The 15,761-nt window shown below is 35.6% G+C and overlaps 1 protein-coding gene across 2 annotated transcripts in view; it reads right to left on the bottom strand.

Moving 5' to 3' along the window:
- Positions 1 to 15,761, bottom strand: part of RELN (reelin) — a 466,847-nt gene that overhangs the window by 197,913 nt on the left and 253,173 nt on the right. For both annotated transcript variants that reach the window (XM_063099074.1, XM_063099073.1), the window contains exon 9: positions 2,086 to 2,182. In XM_063099074.1, coding sequence (XP_062955144.1) covers positions 2,086 to 2,182 — 97 coding nt within the window. The remainder of the gene's footprint in view (positions 1 to 2,085; positions 2,183 to 15,761) is intronic.

The following is a 15,761-nucleotide window of genomic DNA, read 5'->3' as shown; positions in this document are numbered from 1 at the left end:
TTAGAGGCCATTGTGTGCAATATGTTTAATAAACAGTCTTTATGTAATAACTATTTTATTTCTAGTAACCAGACACATTTTCATATGTTTAGTCTATATGAAATAATGAGATTTACTATGAGAATTAAACGCTCTTATTTATAATTCCTTATAATTTCATGCAAATCAACCTTTAAAAATATGACATAATTTAATATGATTTTTATATTATAGCTGTTAGAATCTAGGCCTGTCTGATATAAAATAAAATATTTTTATTAAACATTTTATTCTACCAAAGTAGAAACCTGCTGTAGTAAAAATGATTGCTTCAGCCAAGATTAAAAGTGCAACTAAAATGCAAACTAGTGGTGCCCTGGGCTTGCTATAAATCAGTTTTGAAAGGACAAGAGAAAAGCCATATTTTTCATCGCCAAGGAAGAACATATACATCCGTAGAATTGTCAGCACAGGTTATGAATTGTGCACTTTACCTTTGGAGGTGATCAATTCTCTTTTCTTTTAAAATATTTCATGATGACTATGTTTTTAACTTCAAAAAGAGTTTAAACTGATAAAGACAAAATATTTTGGTTTTAGGTAGTGATTGAAAATATGTTCACTCTGATCACCAATGGTAAGGGAAATTTGCATTAGTAAGTGTGATGATTTGGGACATAGCCTAAAATTAAGTAAGTCCCATGTAGTGAAAAAATAAATGAACTCAGCTGAATGCGATCTTTAAATGTTGTAGTTAAATATGTAGTTTTATTTTCTGTCATATCAAAAGCCTACAGCTGTTTTCCAGCAAGAAATATGTACTACAATTTACCTAAACTATGACATATACAAGAAAGAGAAAAAATAGAGATATGAGTAAAATTTCTAATACTTATGCTGCCTTGCTTAAAGGCATTTATAAAGTATATAATATAAATGTATTTTCATAATAACTACTAGAAATTAGAAAGAATACCAAAATGTTCTGTTATAAAATTGGCACAGCATGTCAGAGCTCAGCTTGTACCAAGAGTCTATAAGTTATTAGATTTTGTCCTGCCACAGAGGGAGACAATCTATCAAAATCAATGAGTTAGAATCACTTCTCTCAGTTTTTCATTAGGGCACAGCTTAGACTTGTGAAGTTTTTATTTATTTATTTAAATACTACTAGAAACTGGACAAACTGGTTTAGTATTAATGACTAAAAACCTAGTATTTATCCTGCTTCCCTAAATAAATCACAGTTATTTTAATATTGAATTATAGTAAGGAAAATAGCTTGAGGAAAAAAGAAAACTGCCATAAAGCTGATGGAAAATACTCTCCTTAAGTTATCCTAATTTAAGAACTAAACCAATCATAACAATCACTTTATAAATGTTCAAGGTATTTTTTCTTTTAAATATCTTATACTTGAAATTGAGCATCCCTTTTGAATTTTATTTTACAATTTAAACTGCAGAAATGGTAAGCATAATTTTAGTTTTGCTAATGTAACCAAATATCTTCTATATAAATGAGTTTCTTCTTCCTCAAGCATCCTACCTCATTTTCTTATCAAGATTTTTTTATTAAAGAAAATGTAACATATGATTACAAGTCTCACCACAATTATGATAATAGAATTTTAGAACTGGCCTTAGGGAAGTTAGAAGGGAGATGACAGAACTAGAGATTAGATGCAAAAGTCCCAGTGGTCATTAACTCAATGTCATCACAGACTGGAAGGGATTTAGGTGGTCATCTGATATATTCCCAGGCCCATAAGCCAGGCAAGAGCTAGGCCACCTAGAGCAATAAGTGGTGATTTTATTTTATGGAGGATACTATCATAAAGGTTATGATTCCAAATGAACTTTTACCGAAAACAGTTTTGTTATAAGTACTACTGGCAATAGGAAGTTCTGAATGGAAAATGACACTTTTAACAATATCTTCTTCAAGTATGGCAGGTCATAATATGTGTACCTATGTAATTCAATGTAATTAACAATCAGAGTACTTTTAACCTGGAAGAAAAAGTCAATGGCAGAATGAAGGTAAATAGGGAGTAGAATGCTATTTACATCAGAATTTCTGAAAATACTTTAAATTCCAACAAACCTAATTTTCTCAAGCTGAATCCAGTCCAATGTATTATTCTTGGCATATGACACGGTGATGCTGGGATCTGAATAACTGAAGCGACATGAACCTGACCCTGTAAATATCAATAACAGTACATTTCAAAGTTTAAAAACAATGTGATTACATATTATCCTTCCTGATTAAATATTATAGGTAATTTTCTAAATATTTAAATATTTTTCTTATAATTTCCTTATTTTTCTATGTTGAAATTTCCTGTGATCTGTTCTCATAAGTATTATTTCATGATCTTAGGAACCAGAAAAAAAGATAAAAAAGGTAAATTGCAGATTTCTTCAGAGATACATGAACTAATAAATTAAATTATAAAATAAACAGTTCTATGCCAAGAAATATCTAAGTATTATAGAATGACTAATAATGTCATTATGATTCTTGCAAGTTAATATCAATTAATAGTGATTGCATTAAATAGTACATAAGTCATTAAATTGAGGAATAAAAACACCATTCTCTTTTTTTCTTTTTTTTCCTTGACTACATAAATTTTTATTGAGGTATCAGTATGTAACAGTTGAAGTAACAACTTGCATAGGTGTTTAGTAAATGAACGATTTTAAACCTAGCCATTTAATATGCCAACTGTATTTTTGGCACAAATGATTTGTCTGTTCAGTGACAAATTCTCATTGCATTTCACTATCAGCTGTCCCAGATGACTTCTTTTCTGAAATTTAAGAAAAATTTGAAAACAGAGGTCCCTTTCAAGCTTATACTTATAGACGATCACTGGTGGTAAGCAAAATTTTACACGATATTACCTTTTACTAAGATTCCAATCTGCACTTTAAAAAAAGGGATGAATTATCTTTCAGTGGTTAACACTGAGCTTAAGATTTTATGTAGCCAACCTACAGAGGTTAGTGGATTCTCTCCCTTCTAAATAAGATTAAGTTAGCAGCAGTAGGACTTTAAAAAGATCTAGTAAGACCATCAGAGAAGAGCAAAAACAGTGACTCACACTGTATTTTTAATAAAATTCAAGTTTAGATCATTTTTAATGTTCTTTAAAAAATGCTGGGGCTCAGTGTGCATGTAAGAGCCTCCTAGTAGTCACATAATCCTAGCAAGAATAAGTAATCCAGGCTTTAGTTATTTAGAAACAAAGATGCTAGACATATAGCCCAGTTGCCAATTTTGAATTAGTATCTTCTCTGCCCTATGCAACTGTTTCTCTTCAAGACTTTTATTCCTTTGAACAAAAATCTGAAGATATACAAAGCTTTAAGAGATATAATGTTATTAGACATATACAATGAACTCATACCCCAAGATAAAATGTATTTGTTTGACATCATAAAATGCTGGTTTGCTAAATTCAAATTTTTTATGACTGCTTTATTAGAATCTGTATAAAACTGTTTGCTGCCAAGCAAATCATCATTATAAGTCCCAGCCATCAATTTTTTCATGTCCACACTTCCATAGTTCACTTAAATATACTATTTGTAAATCTGCCATTTTCATCTACATACAGTTTGACTAAGTCAAATAAAGAACAATTACTAAAACTTAATAAATTTTTATGTGAAGTTCTATTAACCAAAGTAATATCTTTTCTGACTCCTGTAACATACCAATTGAGGAATAAAAATACCATTCTCCTTCAGTGTATGTGCTATGTAAATGATAAGACAGTATGTGAGGAACTATTGGAAAGAAAATTCAAGTACTAGGTAGAGGAGAACTATTATAGATGTAACTGACATTATTCTACTATAGTCCAACACTTGAGATTTAAAATAGAGATGTTTTGTCCCATTGTAAACATTGATGATTATTTCTCATTATTATTTTCAATATTAGAAATATGAACACCAAAGAAAGTTTTAAAACTGATAAGAATTTGTTTTTACATGTTCAATGAATTCATATAATAAAGCATAGTATGACTGTAATTTCAAAGATCTCAGAATACCCAAAACAACCATGAAACATTTGCTAGAAGTTTATTGTAACTGATACAGCAGAATTTTTAATACTATGTTAAAAACAAATGAACCCAAAGAAAAAGAAATAGTGCAATTTATATTTAGCTTTCACCCATCTGCTAGAACAGCCTCAGTTTCAGCAAGTGGCATCTGTTGACAGTTTTACATTTTAATGCTCGGGGGTTCCAAGCTTTAATCAGACTCATTTATTTTATTTCAGTGGTGTTTAGTACAAAACCAGTTAGTCTGCAATTGCCAAAGCTGGCAAAGTGCTAAAAAGCCAAACAGGAGTTTTCCCAGATTTATTGTCACAGCCAAAATGTAGGTGAAAAAACATGAAGAGAAGAGGGTATTCAAAGAAAAGCTACCCAGCACCCCTGATCTCAAATGGAAACCTACCTTATGCCATTTTAATAATTGCTAAATTCTACCTTTCATAAGCAGTTGCTTAAAATAAACATCAAACTGTGTGGCTGGAAATGGAATCGAGCAGGATTATGTGGGACAAACTTCAACACAAACAAGAAAGAAGTCTGGCAGGGAATCTGTTATTTCAAAAGAAAGATCAAATTAGCCTAAAGAATTTAAGTGTTACTTATGTGCTTCCTTTATGTCTTATACACACTAAGTACTTGAAAGCAAATGTATAAGGCCAATCTCTGAAAAAGGAAAGGATAGAACAAATGATAACCAAAAATGCAATTTCTTACATAATGCAATTTCTTGCAAATTGTTTACAAATTGAGAAGAGAGGAGGAAAGCTGATATACATCCAAATAAAAAGGTGTCCAAATATGGCCTTGATGACAAATATGACTTCTCTCCTGTCTATTTTCTTATGCTACCATCTCAGTGTTTTTAGATTCAATTTATTATGCACCTATAAAACACAAAGACACCTGGCCGATGACTCACTTTTCCTCAGTTACTTAGTTATTAAGTTCTCTCATATCTAAAACATTAATTATATTTTTTTAATCCATCTCTTCCTCACCATTGTCAAGGGATCCTCATTAGCTCTTGTCAGGTCCCTGCAATAGTGATTAGTTGGTTTCCTTGTCTCCTGCCTCTCTTGTTATATTAGTCTGTTTCTGTTGCTTATAACAAAATACCTGGAACTGGGTGATTTATAAGAAAATGAAATTTATTGCTTACAGTTTCTGAGGCTGGGAAGTCTAAAGTCCATCTGGTGGTGGCAACAGTGACCCAGGGGTCTCACATTGCAAGATGGTGGAAGCAGAGAGAGCAGAGAGAGAGAGACCCTCCTTTTAAAGCTCTCAGAACCATGCCCCTGACCACCATTTTTAATCCATTCCCTACTGCATGGTCCTACAATCCAATCACCTCTTCAAGGCTCCACCTTTCAATTACCATAATAGGATGTCCCATCTTCTTAACAGTCACAGTGGAGGCTAAGTTTCTAATACATAAAACTTGGGGGATACAATTCAAGTTTTGATGAGTTTTGGGGGGACACAATTCAATCCACTACACCTGTCCTCACCCAGCTACACTGTGTTCTTCTCACAAGTGAATTGAACCATGTTATCTCCCTGTTTATAATTCTTCAACAGTTCCTCAGATTCCTTCAGGATAAAGCTGCACCTCCACCCTCAGAGGGGTAAAGGTGCACCATTCCTGGAGGTCAAATTCTACCCTGAGGAATAGCATTGGCACAGGGTTATTTTTTAAAGGGTTCCTACATTTTAAAAAAAATGGCCCAAAAGGCAAAGGGACTCCAACAGAGGGGTGAACAACTGGAAGACCACGAATGGGGTTCAGGGTATGCATGCTCAGCCAGAGGAGAGGCAGTGTCCATGCTGAAGGAACTGAGGTGTAGGGTCCAGCTGGAAGAAGCCCATCCCAAGAGAACCACTCACCTTTGCATATCTGCTTCACTCAGAGGCCAACTCCCACCAAACTATTCTTACAAATGGCACCAGCTCAATGGACAAATTGTTTCTGACTCCCACCCAGACTGTAGCTGTATAACTGGATGAAATTTTTCTTCACAAAAACCTTCCCAAATTGCACCCCTGTCATATCAACTTTGATCAGCAGGATAAGGTTTGGACTTGCCCAGACTGAAAATGGTTGATTGCCTCTGCTGGGGGTGAGGGGAGGAAAGAGTTAGTCACTTTTCACTTCTTTCTCGCGTACCCAGCGCCTATCGCCTCTCCCGACTCCCTGTAACCAGATGCTGTGGTGCAGAGTTGTCACATCCCTCAAGGCACCTCTTATGGAGTGAGAAGACTATATTTTAAGCAGATACCACCAGTAACCTCTTTATTTCCCTGCTTAAATCAAATATATTTAATTGCCAAAGCTGAAATTTAAAACCAGAAAGGAAAGACAACCCCAAATGTCAAATACAAAGTATCCTCTCATTTGCAAATTTGTTTTCCCTCCTTCAGATTACTTCCCATGTAATCCTTCACTCTGAAGTAGCTATTTTGCATGGATTTTTAAGGGATTTTTAATGGATTGTTGAAGAAGGGAAGATGCTTGAGAACAATGGTCATCAAAATATTGTCTGAGAGGCATTGATGGACTTGTACTGGTCTAAAAATTCAAGCACTTACTTTGGTTCTTACAGGCAAATGAGGAAAAGTCCATATATTTTCATTTGTACAAGGGTACAAAGTGATTATGGATTCCTAAAGTTTGGTATTAATGAACACAATTAGCAAACTTCTAGAATTTACTGACTCCAATGCAATGTTGCACATACATTACTACCCACAGTCTGGGAGAGGACAGGGTATTTTGTGTGACAGGTATCTCATCAGTGTTATTTCCAGTTGGTTTTGGTTGTCAATTCTTGATTTAAATTGACAAATAAATGGATAAATGATAAAGATAAACCTATAGCCATTTACAGCAACTGTCATTTACACTATCATTGGTTGTTTAGTCAACCCTCTAGTATATAATGATGGATATGTTTAGCAACAACATTTCTGGCCTACTACTGTATTACAGTTTGCCCTGTGGTTTAGGACATATGTGCACTGTAACATAAATATAAGCCATCTCTTCTCTACTAAAGCAGATGTCTACATAAACTAAAACTCTAAAACTATCTTGCAACAAAACAACACTTCATTTTTCATTGATGATGTCCTGATTTTGTGCCTATGAATTTGTGCTATTTAAATAACTTGCTTTGTATTATCAAGTTAAGTATAACAACACTGGGTTATTTTTTTAATTTCTCAGCATTTTAACATAAAATCATATGTCTAAGTTCATTTTTATTAAGTTAACAATGCAATGCATATAATTAAGAAAAACAGAAACACACAGATTATAATGCCCTCATCTTTTCACCCACAAATCTACACATTCTAGGCTCTCTATCCATTTGTACAAGTGTTTTCTGCCTTCCTCCTGTTATAGTGGATAAAGTATTTCTGTTCAAATCAAAAGCTATCTTCTGATGTAGTCCAGATCCCATCTCCTCATGCTTCTGGAGATTTCGCCTCTCTTTCTCCTGCACCATAAATTTCTCCCAGTGAATTTCCAGGATAACTCCTATGATCATACAAACATCATACAAAGATACAAAGCATCTCCCATCTTAAAAAACAAAAACAAAAACAAAAACAAAAACAAAAACTTTCTTGATGTCACACTCTCACCTTCTGCTCCTTCCCATCCTATTTTTACTCCCCTTTACAGCAAAACTTCTCAAGAGGGTTGGTTGACTAGTTATCGCCTCTACTTCCTCATGTCCTATTCCTCTTTCCCCTCTCCATCCAGATATCTTCTCTCAAGAACTCCATTGAAATTGCTCCTAGTTAGTCAGTCCCCAAGTCACTGGGGAGACCATGTCACCAAATCAATAGATCACTTTCCCAAATTCAGGTTACTTGACCTCTCAGCAGAATTTGTCACAATCTGATACTTCTTGGATGCTTTCTTCTCTTGGCTTCTACCATCTTCTTGATATTTCTCCTGCTTTGTGGCCACTGCTTCTCAGTCTCCTTTAATGCCCTTTACATCTTGACCTCAAATTTTTTTTATTATAGTAATTTTATTTTATTTTTAATTGACATGTAATAATTATATAGATTTATGGAGTACAATGTGATGCTATTATACATGTATACATTGTGGAATGATTAACTCAGGCTAATTAATATATCCGTTACCCCACATACTTATCATTTCTTTGTGGTGAGAACATTTAAAGTCTATTCTTTTAGCAATTTTGAAATATATGATACATCATTATTAACTGTAGTTACTGTGCTGTGTAATAGATCACTAGAACTTATTCCTACTGTCTAGCCAAAATTTTGTATCCTTTGAGTAACATCTCCTCCCCTTTCCCAGCCCACTTTCCTCCACCCCAGCCTCTGGTAACAACCATTCTGTTCTCTATTAGACTTAAATTATTTTAATGCCCTTCTCTTCTCTTATCTACACTGCCCCCTTTGGTGATCTTACCCACTTTCAAAGCTTAAAATAACATCTATACCAGATAATATCCAGGTTTATATTGCCCATGAAATTCACACTTACAGATTCAACTGCCACTGGCCATCTCTAATGGACATCTCAATCTGAGTAAGTCAAAATTAGAAGAATTGGTTTTCAACCAACCAAATATTCTGTTGTGTCTTTTCATTTCAAAAGACACTACCCAAGATTGAATAAACAAACAAACCCAAAAAAAATCCTAAAGACATTTATGTTTAGGAAGAAATCTAGCAAAAATTCAACCTTACAGAAATATGTTTTTCTAATTTATAAAGTGATGGATTAATGAGAAAATCTTTGATGGTAGTGCATCTTAAAATGCATCACACAGCCTTAAACAGATCTTATTTAATTTTTCTCTTATGAGGGAAGTCTACATGATAATGAAAATGCTTGTTAGTACTATGGATGACTCTATATAATTTTTTACCTCACTTTTTACAGTGAAATTCCCTCTGATATAAGATATCTTCTAGAGAGGCAGTACATGTAGGGGTTAGGAGAGTGGACAGAGAGACAGGCTGCCAGGGTTGCAATATGGGCTTTGACACTTCTTAGCTCTATGACCTTGGGCTAGTCACTCTTTCTGTGTCCCAGTATCTGCCTTTGTCAAATGTGAACAATAATAGAAACTACTTCATAGAATCGTTGTGAAGATTAAGGAGTTAACACATGAAAAGTACCTAGGAAACAGTTCTTTGCCTACACTATTTAATAAATTTTAGCTAAAATTCAATATTTTAAAATTTCATCTCATAAATTCACTTATCCTAGAAAAAGAAGGAAATGCCTGATTGTGTTTGTTCATGGGCTAAATATTAAATTTAACTACTGCTTATCAAAAAATATACAGTGTTTTTTTCCCATATAGTTTCTTTTACTTTGGGCTATCTCTATTCTCTTCAGTGAAAATACTATAAATTCGAAAGGAAATGAAAACTGAGACCCAAATGAGTAACCTACCTGTTTGTTAGCATCACTGATGAATGTGTTAATGGGGGAGAGGAGTCAACTTGTGAAAAAAAGGAAATGCTGTGAGAGTAGGACAGTAAGACAAACCAGGATAAACAGATATATTTCATAATGTCTATACAATTGATAGAATGGAGTTTAAAATTTAATTTTGGGGCCGACCCTGTGGTTCACTCGGGAGAGTGCGGCACTGGGAGTGCAGCGGCGCTGGGAGCACCGAGGCCGCAGGTTCGGATCCTATATAGGGATGGCCCGGTGCGCTTACTGGCTGAGCGTGGTGCGGACGACACCAAGCCAAGGGTTACGATCCCCTTACTGGTCACACACACACACACAAAATAAATAAATAAATAATTTTGCAGTTCCTGGCAGCCAAAGAAAAAAGAAAATCTGATTAGTTAGAATTTTAATAGCAGCCATCAAGAAAAAAATTCCAGTAGCTCAAGAGAATAATTATAGCTTCTGTGAACAGGTAGGTACTACTATAAGCATTCCTACTTTACAAGTGAGAAAACTGATGGAAAAGGGGTTATGAAATTTACTCAAGGCCTCACCTACCAACAAATGGGATTCAGAATTGGGCAGACCAGATCCATGCTTCTGACCACTTTACCACACAGTACTGCTTCAGGTGCACAAAGCACCTTTGTTTGATTGTTTGTTTGTTTTTTAAAATAATTTTACATTTTCACAAGGCCAGAACATACTGGGACAGGTTTCTGTGCTTCTTCTTCTACTCAGGCCTGTGGCTTAAGGCCATAATGTACTTGTTCTTGAGAAAGAGAGAAAAACCTAAAGGACTGAACCACCTGTAAACACCCTGATAGTCATGACCTCAGCTCTCTCTCTTTTACCATAGGAAAAGATCTCAGTGAAAGCACACCAAAAAGAAATACCATGTTTACTTGGGCATCACTTTCTCATCATGTTCCCTGCACATTCCTTTCCTTTCTCTGTGCTTGCAGCCAACCACCCAAAACCTGTGGACTTTCCCCCTGTATATTTGTTAAATCTATACCTTTCCTTTACCTCCACCATCACCCCCTTAGACCATCTTTCACCCAAATCAATGTCATAACCTCCAAACCGGGCTCTCAGAACAAGCACACAAAAGGTAAACCTTCTGAAGAATTTCTTAATTCATCATTTGCTTGAAAAAAAATCTATGGAAAGCCATTTAAAAAAAATTATTTTAAATCACTGAATTCCAGAGGCTTCTGGTCAAGAAGGCAGAATAGATAGTCCCCAGCGTCACTCTCTCCCACAGCTCAACCAGTTTACAAATATTAAAAAGCAACGACAGCCAAGCTGGGGCTGCTAGAGCTCAGGGGAAAAGGAAGAGAGATGTATGGAATTCATGAAGGCAGGAGAAACTACGATGAGAGAAGGAAAGAACCACTCTGACTGTTTCAAGCCCTGGCCACTTCTAGGCTGGAGCTGCTGAGCACACAGAGCAGGAGCCAGCAAAAGCTGCAGCTGTGCCCTTTGGATAGAGTTGCTTGAAGGCTTCATGGGAAAAGAAGGCCTTGGTGGCCCCCAGGCCAGCAAGACCACTTTCAGGGTTCCTGTGGACCCACATAGGAGCAAGGAGCCACAACAACTGAAAAAAAGGAGCTACTCAAAGGCCTCCTTCTCCCACCCTATTCCTTCCCCTTTCCCCCTCTCCCTTCCCCCCAAGTGCTCCACAACAGCATCACAGAATGTAAAAAAAAATAAGTAACATTAATATACAAACTTAAATAAATAAATAAATCATTGAATTCCAAAAAAGCAATATCCTAACATTTCCCAACTCAGGCAATTTTAATTATGTGAAAAGTGTTAATCTGATATACTATTGCAGTCAGGATTAAGTTTAAGATACCAATGTAACCCACATTTGCATCCTAAATAACAAATTCCATAATGGCTTACAAATCTATTTTGGAAATAACCATTTTACCATAAAGAAACAACACATACAAGTGTAAAACAATACCCAGTACTTGTAATTTAAAAATGTAGGAATAAAAAAAAAAATGCCAAAGATTATTTCTACATGATTGCTTCCTTATAGTGGCAGAGAGACTAATTTTACTCAATTAAAAATTATAACTGAAATAGGTATCAACTTTTACCCCTGGTTCCTTTTAAATAGTACAGTCCCTAGTAAAATTTAGAAAAAAATAGACAAGTAGCTTTCCCCTTTTGTTATAGGAAGCCAGACCAAGATGATCAAACAATTAATCAATAAGTCAACCAACTGTTAAAAATCTCTCTTCTCTCAGAGGTAACGTGTGAATTCAAAAGCCTAGTTACTTTCCTGTAATTCAGTCTCACTTCTCTTGACTTCAGCTGTCATGCAGGAAAAACAGACACTCTGAACATCCCTTCCCACTTAAGATGTAAAACATCATTTAGTAGTGACATTTACATAAGGCTCTTGTGGCAACCCAAACATCAGTCCGTATGGCTTTTATGCTGGCTATTCCTTCCACTGGGTGAACTCTCTTACACAATTCAGGCTTCTGCTCAATGGCTATACCCTCACAGGTCTTATAATGACCACCTTTAACAAAATGCTACCCTCATCACTCTCTGACCCCTGGTTTATTTTCTTCATTGCACTTATTACTTCCTGACATATTTGTTTGTTTGATGGTTGCCTCCTCCCACTAGAATATCAGTTTCACCAGAGCAAAGATTTTGTTTTGCAAATCCTGTCTCTAAGTGCCTTGAGAGCTGCTTGACACAGAAGAGGAACTCAATGAATACTTGTTGAATGAATGAATGAAATAAGTCTTTCCTAGACTTAGTCAGTTAAACTCTAGGAAGACAGTCTTTTGAAAATACAATACTACTAATTATTATTATTACTGGCTCTTTTATAGCACCTTTTCCCAGCAGGATAGGGACATGGGTGGTTTATACTCTCACTCCACTAGCATAGAGACTGATGCTTTTCTAGGAAGAACCAGAGGAACAGCATATTCGCATCTCTCATGCTGGCACTGAGGACCTTCTGGGCAATATCACATGGTTCTGCCAATGCTGCATTTCTGTTCCTCTATTTAATATCTATCGTTCCCTGGTGACAAAATAACCTACAAGTATAAATTGACTATAGTTGGTTAAATAAAGATATGGCAATTACTCTGATATTTCTTGTGGGGGCTGCCTGAACTAAAACAGACAACATCACAACCATGTTTTCAGACAAAATGCATTCCTGGTTAACTCCTGGTTCATTCTTGTCACCCCGTTCCAGGACTTAGGACCACAGAGGAGGAAATTTATGAATGAAGATGAACACTCTTACTTGACATATGAGTTGCCAGGCGTCCAGACAGGCTCCACCACTTACCCAGCATTTTGTAGGGAATTCACTTAGAGAAAACTATAAGATCTGACTCCCAATACAGTGCTCTTTCCCCTCTCCCCATCCATACCAACAATAAAAGTTGTTTGTCAATCTGTATGAGTCATAAAGTCACATAAACATGCTGTAGAATATTCTGAAGGTTAAAAAAAAAATCCATGGCTTAAACTACCTACACTGAATAAAAAATATTATTTTGCATTAATGAGTATTACTTATTGGGAATCAGAAGTGGATTTACCACAAAGCTGAAGAAGCAGATGAAGCTTAAGCTTCAGGGCCCTCACTTGAATGAACACCTTCTAAGGCCCTGGGAGAAGCTCCAGCAATGTGTTCACATGACCATGTTTTGTAACTCTTGCAATTGGTTAAAATCCTGTCTCCATTCGGACTACTCCCTCCCTCATGTTCCCCCTGGAGAGGCCATGGCTGTTTTTGGGATTCAGCTAAGGAGAAGCTAAGTTGGAGGTACATTTATTTTGGATTAGCATGATATGGTTATGCGGTTTACTTCTATTTTATAGCATAGTCATTATCAGCATAGAAAGAGCTTCCAGAAACTTCTACTGCCCACTGTGTTGACGCACCCAGCATCATGACTCAGGGACAATGATGACACACTGTTAATAAGTGACATCAATTCAAAGAGCAGTTAAGATTAGTCACTGCACAAAGGAAGTTAAAATGTCCTGAAATATAAATAAGATAGAGATTTTTCCAATTTGATAATGATTCTAAAAATCTAAATGATGTTACCAATAAGGAGTTGCAAAGGTAAACTATCAAAAACAAAAAACAAATTTTGATCCACCAAGTTAGAGACAGAATTACCTTTCTATTCTCTCTATAGGAAACATTACATTAAGTTCTGCTCTGATCTTAATGATTTCTTTCCATCTGCTAACTTTGGGTTTGGATTGTTCTTGTTTTTCTAGTTCTTTAAGGTGAAGTATTCGGTTGTTCACTTGCCATCTTTCCATTCTTCTGAAGTAAGCATTTAATGTGATAAATTTCCCCCTTAGTACTGCTTTTGCAGTATCCCACAGGTTTTGGTATGATGTATCATTGTTTTCGTTAGTTTCAAGCAATTTTTTGATTTCCTGCTTGATTTCTTCTTGGACCCATATGTCATTAAGTAGAACGCTGTTTAATTTCTATGTGTTTGTATAGTTTCCAGAATTTCCTTTGTTATTGATTTCTAATTTTAATCCATTGTGGCCTGAAAAAATACATGGGATAATTCCATTTTTTTTTGAATTTGTTGAGACTTTATTTGTGACCTAACATGTGATCTATCCTGGAGAATGTTCCATGTGCTGATGAGAAGAATGAATGTTCTGAGGTTGTTGGATGGAATGTTCTGTAAATATCTGCCAAGATATTGGTCTAGAGTGTTGTTTAGATCTTGTGTTTCTCCGCTGATTCTTTGCCTAGATGATCTGTCCAATATTGACAGTGGGGTGTTCGGGTCCCCTGCTATTATGGTATTAGTGTCTATTTCCTTCTTTAGGTCTAACAGACTTTGTTTTATAAATCTGGCTGCTCTGACATTGGGTGCATATATATTTATGACTGTTATGTCTTCTTGATGGATCAATCCTTTTATCATTATGTAGTGGCCCTAATTATCTCTTTTTATGGTTTTTAGTTTAAAGTCTATTTTATCAGATATTAAGAATAGCTACTACAGCTTGTTTTTCATTTCTGTTTGCATGGTAAATCTTTTTCCATCCTTTGACTCTTAGTCTATGTGAGTCTTTATAGGTGAGGTGGGTCTCTTGAAGGCAGCATATAGTTGGGTCCTCCTTTGCAGCCTTTATGGAAAATGGCATGAAGATTCCTCAAACAATTGCAGATAGATCTACCATATGACCCAGCTATCCCACTACTGGGAATATACCCAGAGGAATGGAAATCAAGTCGAAGGTATACCTGTTCTCCAGTGTTCATTGCAGCACTATTTACAATAGCTAAGAGTTGGAACCAGCACAAATGTCCATCATCAGATGAGTGGATATGGAAAATGTGGTATATCTACACAATGGAATACTGCTCTGGTATAAAAAAGAATGAAATACTGCCATTTGCAACAACATAGATGGACCTAGAGAGAATTATATTAAGTGAAACTACTCAGGCACAGAAAGAGAAATATCAGATGTTCTCACTTATTTGTGGGAGCTAAAAATAAATAAATAAATACATAAACAACTGGAGGGGGGAGGGAAGAAGACACAACAATCACAATTCCTTGAAGTTGATACGACAAGTGAACAGAAAGGACATTGTTGGGAGGGAGGGGGGAGAGGGAGGAGAGAGGGAAGTCTCGGTAATGGGCCACAATAATCAACCACATTGTATATTGACAAAATAAAAAAAAACTAAAAAAAAAAAAAAAGAAAACATTAAAAAATTGTTGTCATATGAAGAAACAATTTAAGAATATGAAGCCAAAAAAATGTAAGGAAGAAAGTATTATAGGGCATTACAGGCAGTTAAAAGAGATGTTGTATTTCATGATTTTGTGATGTTTGTGGTATTGGCTTCTAAAATTTTGTAATTTGTTGTGATTTCCTTTCCCATTCTAGATAAAGATTTGCATTTGCACCTAATTTTGAATGTATAACTTTGTAATTTTTTCTTTAGAGAGACCCGAACCCTCACCCAAATTGTATAAGCTTCAAAGTGGACTCTCAAAACCTGGACCCACCCCTGTCCCAAGCATGCACTGAATGTGAGTTTCTGTATTTCACAAGTGTCTTCAATCACAGGTCCCAGGGCACAGGAATCCAGATCACAAAGTCCATTCTCCATTTTGCTTAGCATGGCACAATCATGCAATGAATGTATCTTAACATCAGGACAACAGTAAAGAGAATGAGAAG

Source organism: Cynocephalus volans, chromosome 6 (genome assembly GCF_027409185.1).
Source record: "Cynocephalus volans isolate mCynVol1 chromosome 6, mCynVol1.pri, whole genome shotgun sequence".
Classification (NCBI taxonomy): Eukaryota; Metazoa; Chordata; class Mammalia; order Dermoptera; family Cynocephalidae; genus Cynocephalus; species Cynocephalus volans.
This window is presented reverse-complemented; position numbering and strand designations above follow the sequence as displayed.